This window comes from Semicossyphus pulcher, unplaced genomic scaffold (genome assembly GCF_022749685.1).
Source record: "Semicossyphus pulcher isolate SPU_LCO1_2020_fin unplaced genomic scaffold, fSemPul1.0.p SCAF_17, whole genome shotgun sequence".
NCBI classification, from domain to species: Eukaryota; Metazoa; Chordata; class Actinopteri; order Labriformes; family Labridae; genus Semicossyphus; species Semicossyphus pulcher.
This window is the reverse complement of record NW_027211681.1, coordinates 7,916,527-7,928,565: the sequence shown is the minus strand read 5'-3', so window position 1 is coordinate 7,928,565 and position 12,039 is coordinate 7,916,527. Positions and strand designations below refer to the sequence as shown.

General features: G+C 40.2%; 1 protein-coding gene across 1 annotated transcript; it reads left to right on the top strand.

The window, feature by feature from the left end:
• The first annotated feature begins 3,336 nt into the window (after window positions 1-3,336).
• Window positions 3,337-11,758, top strand: slc44a1a (solute carrier family 44 member 1a). The gene is made up of 16 exons (XM_069666430.1): window positions 3,337-3,579; window positions 3,843-3,929; window positions 4,797-4,939; window positions 5,939-6,075; window positions 6,652-6,745; window positions 6,863-7,032; window positions 7,580-7,669; window positions 7,775-7,917; window positions 8,026-8,212; window positions 8,769-8,937; window positions 9,030-9,186; window positions 9,875-9,958; window positions 10,052-10,189; window positions 10,284-10,520; window positions 11,019-11,093; window positions 11,256-11,758. Exons 1-16 carry the CDS (start codon window positions 3,556-3,558, stop codon window positions 11,274-11,276), a joined length of 1,956 nt encoding a protein of 651 aa, XP_069522531.1. The 5' UTR covers window positions 3,337-3,555; the 3' UTR covers window positions 11,277-11,758.
• Window positions 11,759-12,039: the final 281 nt, after the last annotated feature.

The following is a 12,039-nucleotide window of genomic DNA, read 5'->3' as shown; positions in this document are numbered from 1 at the left end:
TCATGTGGCCCAGGTCCTACCAGTTTTTACGGAGCACGGAAGCTCGTTGACGTCTTCCTCAATAGCGATAGCAATTTTATTTATAATAACAGTTATAATTTATTTATTTCATTACATTACAGGTAAGCTCCATGTGCTTTACATTGGGGGCAATCTCGGATCCCATCGGCTATAGTCTGATGACGATATAGCCTCTGGGGACAACGGTGAACGTGCCGGGTGGTTACAGATAAACGATTTCCAGTCAAGGCCTCCTTTTCCGTGTGCTGCGTTGTTACAGTAAGAGAAACCGTTTCTCTTGTGATTTACTTCAATTAACGGGTCTTGCCTTTGTCGAAATTTCAACATCATGATGCAGATTTCGAAGAAGTAAAAATGCAAGCTTTGTCAGGTCTGTCCTCAAGAGCAGAAGAAAACAACTTCCTTAGGTCTAAAGATAGAGGAAGTCATTGACTTGACTCATAATCCAACAGCCTTTATCTCCTCAAAAGATACCCTATTGATTTGCACTTAAGAATGTTACATCCTGACATCGTGTTACAACAGCAGCTGGATTTCATCTGTGTACTCTGAATAAAAGATCACCACCTGCACCTGAGCACGTTCTCACACTTGTGTAGCTTTAAAATGTGTTCAGGAATGCACACAGCCGACAGAACACTCACATGGACATTAGCATTCAATGTTATAAATATGATGCCATCCAGAATACCTAATTAATTTGCCAGGTAGATGTTCAGCTGTGTTTCTTCTTGACCTTTTTGTAACATTGAAAGTAAACTGTAGACTAGTGCTTATTTAGCCAACACAAAACCAAACTAAAATTTTTCCCTGGATGTTCCACATGAATCAGAGCGACCATCAGTTCTTGATTATCTTGAAAGATGCACTGTTTGTTTTACCAAAGGTCAAGTGATTCCCAAAGAATCTATTGTGAAACTTATGGCCAGTACCTCCATCTGTGTTGTAGGTACAATTAAGGAAGTCATCAGATGCTCCAAAGCTTGGTGTTATAACAGCTTAAATCTTAAAAGTATCTGAGGACAGACACTCATAATATTTATCCTCTTGTCTTCTTGTTTATGAGGAACGATTCTTGAGCTCCGAGCAGCCCCTGTGAGGGCCAGGACAGTGACGTACTACAACCCCCACCCACCCACCCACCCAGGATTCTGCTGAACATATGCTGTGCTGGCATTGACTCTTCCACTGGAGATCCAGGAAAACGTGTTGTCCTTGGACACAGTTGCCACAGCAGCATCAGCAGGAAATACTTGAGACTGAGACTCAGGATGAGATGAGGGGAAAGGAGCTGTTTCATTAAATAGTGAGAGAGAGAGAGAAACCTCTGGACAGTTTGGTTTCCGCTCCATGTGCGTTTCAAATTTGGTACTTACTTTTAATCCATGCGGACAAAATAAGAGCTAATGTCATGTATGAGGGAAAATGTACATGTGTGTTTATCTAGAATAACATGTTTTAAGACGGGTATTATGTCTACGATAAGGCTGCAGGAATCTTGCATGAGTCACACAACTGATAACTTTATCCCAGTTAAAGATTTCCCTTCCCTTCCGGTCTTCTACGCGATGAAGCAGTATGAACATTTATAGTGCAATAAAAAAAGATGTAAGGTACCTCTTCTGCAGGAAACTGTTGTACATTCCAGCCAACTCAGGAGGTGCACAGGTCAGGGAAACCTTCAAGAGGAGGAGAAGAAACCTTCTGAAAAACAAGCAGGCAGGGGATGATGTCATCAAAAAAAAAAGATGCTGCTTGAAACATCTGACTCATGCTTTTATCCAACAGCAAGCAAGACAAAAGGAACACAGATAAAAAGCATCAGGGCAGAAAATGCTGTACATAAGACAAAAATAATGATGCACAAGGAGGCAGACTCACCTTTTGTTTTGCTTGCTCCAGTCAGGTCACACAGTGAGTAAGGGAGGGTCCGTCCTTCAGCTGGACGGGCTGCAGCAGTCTCCTGTCAGCAGGAATCCTCACTCGGTGTCTCTGAGCGGGATGAAGTCATATGGTCCCCCTTCTGCAGCAGGGCTACCAGGAATGGTCTGCAATTAATCAATACATTTGCATCTATTAGAAAAATCTAGTTGTAGTAACATGACACAAACAGTTGGGGGCGACAAAGCCTCATTCTTACCAATAGGGGTGCTGTTGGGCATGTATGTAAGTAACCATCTGATATTATAAGTTACAAGTTAGATTTGGATTTGTACATCTTATGTTGCTCATTAAACACACCAAAAGGAAACGCGTGCTGAACTGTGAGGTTAAAGTTGTAGTCTAAAGTGTGTGGTCCTCGTTAGTGCCACTCAAACTGCCTGTCAAGCCTGTCCTCTGCTCTCTCAGTGTAAAACAAACGCAATGTCTAAATACGGCAATGGTCAGCAGGGATAAGTAAAACCTTCATCCTCTTAAATTTCCGTAAGAGAAACGCTGCCTGTTCGTACATAATAAGTAGTAATGACTTACAGAAACAAACTGTTTCAAAAACCAACACTAACCTGCTCACCATTACTTACCTTAGTTGGTGAAATGGCAGCTACAAGGTGGCACAGAAAGCTGACAGCTCCCCTGGTGAGTTAATTCAAGTCAAATAAGCTTTTGTCAGCTTTATAATATAACTTTCCACCGTAACGACACTCATGCCTGGCCAAACTATGAATTGTGCAAAATCCTTCACGTTACAGTTAGTTCATTACTTCATTAGTCCAGTAAACGGCGCCAAAATCTACACGTGTGTCCGTCTTAAAGCTTCCACTATGCTGCATTCATGGCACCTTGTAATTTTCTATAGCTTGCGTGGACTTCACCTTTTTCTTCCGTTATAATAATGAAGGCCGTGGTAATTTGGGATTTGCAATGTTTCAGTTCATTTGCATGTCGTTCCTTACATGCATAGGATTTTGTTTGAGCCTTAACGCCCTCTAAATGTCCCGTTAAGGTTATGTTAAGAAATTAAAAACCTTAGGGTAATACCCTTAAGAAATACCCTGAAACTCCAAAGAAACTTCAGGATATGTTCCCTAACCCTTTTCTAAAGGATATGTTAAGTTTTTTTTGTTTGTTCGCTATAAGATCTGAAGTAGTTCCACGTCGACTTATCCTACTATGCTACATTAAAAAAGTACCACTGGCATGTAATTCATCAATAGAAATCTAGCCTATTCTCCCTTTCTAGATCTCAGAAATAATCTTCAGTATCGACCATTAAAAGTATCAATCTACTCTAACGGGTTTGTTATTGCGTGTTAGTTCTTCCGATAGCCCGTGAAGGCAGCATAAGAAATGTGACTTCTTCCGCGTTTACCTGAAGCTCTAAACACGGGAGGGAATTTCTCGTATGGGTGTATACCTCTTAATTGAACAGGGCATAAACAAAGCGGCACATATGTGTCCTTGTATAGGTTATAGGTAGAAAGTGAAAGGGAAATGAGCTGAAAAGCGGGACAAAGTCTAACTTTAACTGAAGAAAAGTCACTTAAAGTTTTGTTTTCCTTTAAGTTAGCTGAAGTTGCCGCGCAGTCGTTTACAATGGGCTGTTGTAGCAGCGCAGAGGTAAGTTAGCTAAAACACAATGAAAGTTGTGTCTGCTTTAAAACTTAAAAACACAAATTCACAGAGGAGTTTGGGACAGTTTGAGTGGGTAACGAAAACGTCACGAGCAGTAGCAGCGGCTTGTTTTGCAGCAACAACAGAGTGATTTGTCTGCTGGATTTGGAGCAGCAGGGAGGCTCCTGTTCCGCAGCAGCAGCCCCAGCAAAACGGGATTAAGGAGATCTGTGTCATCTTTTCACTATCTATTATTTATGCCTTGGCAGGGCAAGCGGGACTGGAAACCGCTGGAGGAGCGCAGCTGCACGGACATCCCATGGCTAATCATATACATTTTGTTTTGTGTTGGGATGGTAAGTTTACAGTTGAATGTGCGCAACTTATTTACACTGAGTAGCCATTTTTTATGGTTTCCTCTTGCTGTAGCTAATGCAGTCTGATACAACAGCTCTGCAATAAGTGCTTCATCCACGACAGCTGAAGTTTGAATAATATTAACTTTGTAAGATGTGTGTTATGACATCATTTCAATCTTTTTGAAGACTGTAGTTGGCAATATAATCTTTATAAAGGTTGGCTTAATTGCATGTCTGTTGCATTACACTACTACAATACTAAGCAAGTTTCTACTTAATAATAATACTCACAAGCTCACAATTTTAAATGCATGTCTCTGTGTGGTCATTTTTGACACTGTAGTTTGTGGTGCTATTAAAGTACTGTCTGGTATACTGAGAGGTGTTTATAATATTCATTCCACCCTCATTTATATAAACGGGGATGTCAAATAATTAGAAGTACCTGACTGTGTAACACAAATCAGTTTAAGTACATCCTCTATGACCATAAAACTCGAGCAACAACTCTCAAATACAAATTCTCAAAAATTATATTTTTACATTCTAACTTGAATGCATATTATATTTTTACATTCTAACTTGAATGCATATAGGATTAATTGCAGGGCTGTTGAATTAGACAGCATTACTTTTAGTTACTTCAAGTTTAACATACAACTGGAACAATGTTGAGTTAACACCTCAAGTCCTGATTGTGGCAAATAATAATAATAATAATAACAGTTTTATTTCCAGATTCACATTTTAAACATTTTAAAGATGAACACAGTGTATTATTTGTTTAATAACCTACTTAATCTTATATATCTATATATAATACTGTTTTTATATATTGAATGCTTTGATCTGTGTCTTTTGCAGGCCTGTATTTGTATCTATCCCATCGCCACAGGAGGTGCCTCCAGGCTTATCTCCGGATATGACAGCTATGGCAACACCTGTGGTCGGAAGAATGAACAGATCGAGGGAGTGCCCCTTAGTGGCCGGGACATGTCAGAAAACAAGTTAGTCTGATTTTTATATAAATCATGAAATTAATCTTTATCTTTTCGAACATGTTTTGGCATGTAATGTAATCCTGGATGTAACTTTAGTATTTTAAATTGTGCTGTTTTTGTGATAGAAAATTGTAGTAGAAATGTAAAGACTTCTCATACCATGTGTATTGATAGGTTGGTGTCACAAAAAAAGGCACTTAGCGTTACATGTGTGCATGCGAGGATTGCATCATGTAATCCTAATCTACTTTTCTACAAACAAGCACTTGTGTCTTTGTAAACACTTTAGTTTGCCTTCTGCTGTGACTTAAATTGTTGTGCTGTCTAATCCCTGACTTGCTTACATTGACCATTACATTACCCTCTCCAAATAGCATTATAATACAATTCCCTAACACAACAGTTGTCAATAGAATTTGTTTGAGAGAAGAGTTATAATGTGTTAGGAAAACTGCTCAGTGTTTTCTCGTTCCATAAGAGTCTTAGTTTGTCTGAAGGTAAATGTGGATTGCTATCACAAGCACAAAGTTACACTGATGTATAGTTGCCCTGTATTCTCTTGCTTAAGAGTTTTAGAGGATAACTCCCTCTGTTCATGCTATATTTTTAGTATCAGGATAGAATTGTCCTCTGGTCAAAATGTATGTGAAAAGTCTTTTGGTTTTAATCCTATTTTTTGGCAGTATCTTTCCATCAGCTTGCAGCCTGTAGGCCCAGTTTTACTGAAACAATGGGTCATGCTTTATTGATGGGCTGATTGCCCGCGGAGGCTTTGAATGAAAGGCGTTCGTCTACAAAGAGGGATCTGTGTGACAGAGGAGCGAATGTCAACATCTTCCATTTTAAGCCCAGACTGAACAGTCCAAACTGGCATAGTAGGAACCAAATATACTGATTTTTTCACTAAAGGGGAAAGTGTTACTGAATGTGGAGGAAAGGGATTGACTGCATTTTATTTTGAGCAGTTAACAAATCTAAAATGTATTTTTTTTCTCTTCCTATCAGGTATGTTTTCTTTCTAGACCCCTGCAACCTTGACCTCATTAACAGGAAGATCAAGTCCATCGCCCTGTGCGTCTCCAAATGTCCCTCTACCGAGCTGAAAACATACAACGAGTTAAAGACGTTTGCCCTGAATAATGGTGAGAAAACAGCACGAATGCCAATATTTAAAGGGCCAGTTTGCTGATTTTCAACCTCAGTCCTATCATGCTATTATGAGGAGCTAATGCCATTATGGTAGGGAAAAAATGCAACTTTCGCTCTGTGCCTTTGGAGGACGCTATCCGCTTCTCCAATGGGCCCTGGAAAACCTCCACCAGACTATGTAAAACGTGTCATCTGGTGGAGGCCGGGGCGCTCGCTAAACTACACTTCCTCAGTCTAGGACGCCCGCCTCTGATGTCATGTCTCGTTCAAAGTCGTCAGGTTTGAAATGTAGACGATCCACCGGTATATTCTCGTCGTATTTTGGATTCTGTACCGCTCTGAGCCATTGCCAATTTCAAATATTATTGCTTCTATCGAATACAGAAAACACCAGCTTTGACTGGCAGAGGCTTTTCCCAGGGGCCATTGCTCCTTTAAGAGAAAAGGCAGTGCAGTGTATTGACTAATGTTTACATGCATTTATTATAAATGTTGGATGTAAATAGGACATACATTGAACACCATTATAATTGCTTGAGCGATGAAACTGAAGTGATTTCTTCTTCTAGGATCTCATCTCTGCTCCTATGATATTTCACCTACAAGATACACAAGCCATTCAGAAAGGACCACCAAATGCCCCAAAATCCCTGTTCCTCCAAGGTAAAAAAGGCACATCCAGTAAGGGTTAAGTGAAGCAGACATGTCCAAAACCCTCTGCTTTAACTACTATCAAAGTTTAAATCATCCCATGATAAACCATCTTGTTCATGTTTACAGTAAGCCTGTCCCAGTGTTTCACCGCTGTATCCCTGTGGATGTCGGCTGCTACGCCGAATTCGCCCAGGCCTTCATCACATTCATCGGTGACAACAGTGTGATGCGTCGAGTCATCGCAGGAGTGATGGCCAGCAAGGAGATCATCATGGGCCTTTGTCTGCTGGCTTTAGGTATAAGGCACGGAGATGTCTGGCTTGCAATAAGCAAGCGGATATTTTCAGTGAATGACTGATCGTTTTTAGCAGAAGACAAACAGCTGGTATGTTTTATTTACGGCTGCTCCCACTGCGCAAATGTAATTTCTCATGAGGATGCAGTAGGAAGGAAGCTCTCCGAAGGGAAGCTATTTTTGTCATTGAAATAACAGGAAGTGTGTGTGCGGTTACAGCTTTGTATACACTGAAGCTTTACCCACAGGGATAAATTTAAGGTCTGTAGAAAAAGGGCAGAACTAGTCCCGTGTCAGTTTTAGTAATTTTTTATTTATCTGTTTTGTTTTTAAATAGTTCATGTGAAGTCAAAATTATTTATTCCAAAGCAGATTTGGGACTTCTGGGCTCTCCCATTTTCACTTTCTGTTTGGAAATAATGCAAACTAATGGTTACTTAAAATACTTCAGTGTGTCTTTGAATGTATATACAATATACAGTCTGATGTAACCCTTTCCATGTTAGCGGCTTTTATTATTCTCACCTCGTGCACATGTTTTTTCTCAGTCCTGTCCCTGATCATGATGGTCGTCATTCGTTACATCTCCAAAGTCCTGGTGTGGGTCCTAACAATTCTGGTAATCATTGGCTCTATAGGTACGTGTTCAAGCACTCTTACACCTAAACCACCTCATTAATTCTCTCATGAGGAATGTTCCATGCAGGTATTTTTGAGCTTTTTTCTGCTCTGATGTTTTGCAGGTGGGACGGGCATCCTCTGGTGGCTCTATGTGGACCACAGGAAGGCCGCTAATAACAACACCTTATCGGTGTTTGGGAAGGAAGTGGCCTCCGATAATGTGAAGGCCCTGCTTGTGTATTCAATCGGTGCAACAATTTTCACAGTATGTGACAGAGTGCATATCTTATAAACAAAAAACTATAAAATAATAACTATACTAAAAATCACAGTCTGTGGGATTAAGACAACTGGTCTTTGTGTGACCTTCCAGGTGGTTCTCCTTATTGTGATGTTCATCATGAGGAAGCGTGTAGCTCTCACCATCTCCCTCTTCCATGTGGCCGGTAAAGTGTTCATCCACCTGCCCTTGCTGGCTTTGCAGCCTTTCTGGACCTTTCTCTGCCTCATGCTGTTCTGGGTCTACTGGATCGCTGTGCTTCTCTTTCTGGGGACCGCAGGTGAGGACAGATAGCGGGGAGCTCTTGTACTTGAAGTTAATACATGGTTTAAAAATCTGTTCATGCTCTAGAGTACAGTCTTTTTTTTAGCATCAGATATGTCAGTGGTGAAATTCCCAAACAGCTAGAATATTAAGTTTGTTACTTTTGACATTTTGTCTCGATTTCGTGGCGTGACCTCACTCCCACATTTGGAATCTTGTGCTAGTCGCGTGATGTGGGAGGATGGAGTCAAAGAACGACTTCTCTCTTCATCTCCCACTTCTCTATTCTACAGTCGATTTAATTCAGTATAATTTAAAACAAAAGGCCAGCATGAATACAGTCAAAACATCACATTTCCACACTGTATAAATAGCATTGGTGTATAGTGGAGAGCAGATGTTGCACAAATTTTAGACAGTTACTTGCAGTTAATGTGAATTGTGTTCAGTCAAGTACAATTTATCGCACAAAAAATACTGAAATGACAGAGGGACGTCCGGTATCATAAATGTCTCATAGTATAAAATGCCTGAACTTTAAACATCAGACTCCTGCTTGTGTTTCCTCGCAGGGACACCAGTAAAGAACAACTCTACAGGTTTGGTTGAGTACCACATGCAAGGGCCTCTTCAGTACCTGGTGTGGTATCACGCTGTGGGTCTCATCTGGATCAGCGAGTACATTCTCGCCTTCCAGCAGATGACCATCTCTGGAGCTGTGGTCACTTACTACTTCACCAGGTACAAAAGAAGTAACAGCTTTATATTGTTTTCAATGTCATAATAAATGTTGATTTATTTTGAGGCATCTCCCTGCATCTGATTAACTGAAGGAATAAGTCCCAGATGCCAGCGACTCCCATCCTGTACTCCATGGCACGTACCATGCGCTACCATCTGGGCACTGTGGCCAAAGGCTCCTTCATCATCACGCTAGTTAAGATCCCTCGCCTCATCCTGATGTACATCCACAGCCAGCTCAAAGGGAAGGTGAGCCATGACATTATACAGGGCCTATTTTTTAAATACTACCCATATGAAAACTCTATTATGGCGTCATGTTGACTCCAATCATGAACATGCCGGAGCGTGTAGCCGGCGGGTAGCGACTTCTTTTTCACATGCTGCATTGTTTACAGAAAAAGAACACGTTTTTCTTGTGATTTACTTTTAATTAACGGGTCTTCAGTTTTTTTCGCGAAATTTCGACGTCATGATGCAGATTTGTAAAAAGTAAAAATGAAGCTTTGTCAGGTCCGTTCTCAAGAGGAGAAGAAAACTACTTGTTTGCTGAACGGAGGTCGGATAGATCATTTTTGATGCATTCAAGAAAGTCAGGAAAACTGAACGCTGAATGGCTTTTGTGACTCCACGTGAGGGAATTTATATATACATTTAGTTGAAATTTTGATCTAGAACAGATTGTTAGCGGTTAGCATGCAGATGCTCTTTAGTCTATTTTTCCTGCATACGCCGCAGCCTGCTGATACGTGATTGGTCAATATTACTCGGACTACAAGCGTAGTTCAAACAGAGCACTTGCGATCCCAAAAATCCACGTCCCTGCTATTCTCTGTAAATAGAGATTATGTTGACTCTGTAAGTCGCCATTTTCAGTACTTTTTACATGCATTTAATTTAAAGTTTGTTAACCTGTGACTTTCTTCATTTCTCCTAGGAGAACGCCTGTGCTCGTTGCATGCTGAAAGGTTGTGTCTGCTGTTTGTGGTGTCTGGAGAAATGTCTTGCATACTTAAATCAAGTAAGTGATAACAGGCTGGTAAAGAGAGAAAATATATTGTTGAGAAGAATCAAGATCACAAGTATTTACGGTGTGCATACTGCATTATTTTAGAATGCATACACTGCGACAGCCATCAACAGCACCAGCTTCTGCACCTCTGCTCGCGAGGCTTTCCTCATCCTGGTGGAGAACGCCCTCCGAGTGGCCGCCATCAACACTGTGGGAGACTTTGTCCTCTTCTTGGGAAAGGTACATCACATATGTTCTGCTGTATTATCCACCTTGGTAGTAAGATTTTTCCACAAAGTAACTGCCCTAACTAGTCTCTCATCTTCACTCTCAGGTGCTCATAGTCTCCTGCACAGCTTTTGCCGGCGTCCTGGCTCTGAACTACCAGAGGGACTACACCGTGTGGGTCCTGCCTCTCCTCATCGTCTGCCTGTTTGCCTACCTGGTGGCTCACTGCTTCCTCTCCGTCTTTGAGAATGTGGTGGACGTTCTCTTCCTCTGCTTCGCCGTGGACACAAAGTATAATGATGGCAGTCCCGGACGCGAGTACTACATGGACAAGGCCTTGATGGTGAGAGGAAAGAGTTTATAAAGGGAATACTTCTGCCAAAGATGTTGTTAAAAAAGCTTCGTCAGAGTTATCGATTTATTTTGACCCAGCAGTTTGTGTTTGGTCAGTGTTTTCTTTTTCCTCAGTTGAGACGTGACTACAATTTCAACTGCTTCAGGCTTCAGGAAAAACTGTCCATACATCTAATACAGAGCTCAATAGAAAGGCATTCATATAGTCTACCCACTGTAATATGTGACCCTCAAGGACATTCATTTCGTGTATGAATATTTGGCAAGTTGTAGAAAAACAGGGCAAAATCCAAAATCCTTATTCTTAATTGTCTCTGCTGATTCTTAAAGGTCCTTTTTTTATTTACTTAAGCCCACTGTTCTTTTTAAACATTTACTATAACTCCTTCTATTTTATTGTTAACACTGCACAGAAACCATGAGTTCTTTTTTTTTAGTTAAATTAGCGTAAAATAACTCCTCTATAACTCTGTCTTTCCGTTTCTAGGAATATGTTGAGAACAGTAAGAAAATGGGTCGTTACAAGCAAGATGACGGGGACAGACGGGAGATGAAGTCAATGGTGAGTTGTAACAGCTCTGTGGACGTTACACCAGTATCCTGCAAAGTCTAATCCTGCAATTTGCAAAAAATAAGCTTAAACTGGGTTCGGGTCTGTCATCTTACTCAGAGGAGACACTGTGTGTGATGACGATACTGATGTGATTGTTTTTTTCCCTTGCAGGCACGCGGGACGGTAGCTTAAACCAAGCACCAAAAAGAACCACCGCCAAAACCACTAAAAAGCACACCAAAGCACAACACTGATTAGATGACACTCCACTGACATCAGTAAGATAATAACAAACCTCACACTGATGCTGCACATAGTTTCAGAGAAAGATGCATTGAGTGGATGTTTTGTATTCTTTAAAAGGACTGCGACTTTAAAGTTTGCCACTAACGGTTGTGATCTGGCAAAAGCTCATTTGTTTTTGTGTTTCGTTAATAATAAGATGGAGTTGCTAGTTTTGTCTATTTACTGTATAAGTTAAGTTTTCTTTTTTAATACATTTTAAACGATATGAACAGTTAACATGTTCTGTTGTATTTGTCAATAACGAGGCAGTTAGCTACACTTTGGTGTACATTTTGTACTGAATGCTAACTGTGTTTTGTAAAAGGCTGTTCAGGTTGTTTAATCACTTCATAAAATTTTATACTAAAATAAATGAAAACAAAGTTTTATTGTTTGATTTGTTTTGTTTTTCTATAAAACCCTATAGATAACAATAATGTATATGGTCAGTTACAAATACATCACCCACCTCTAATCAGCAGAGGTCAGAAAAGAACGTTCAGTTTTAAAGCAGGATGTATGTGATTTAATAGAAAAATTGAACACTAATTAAAAATTGTGGTTGAATTTATTTTTTTATATGAAAAAAAATGTTTTAAAGTGTTGGAAATAATACTGTAACGTCCTTGTTCCAAAATGTCACTTTTTACATGAAATGTAAAAAGTGATG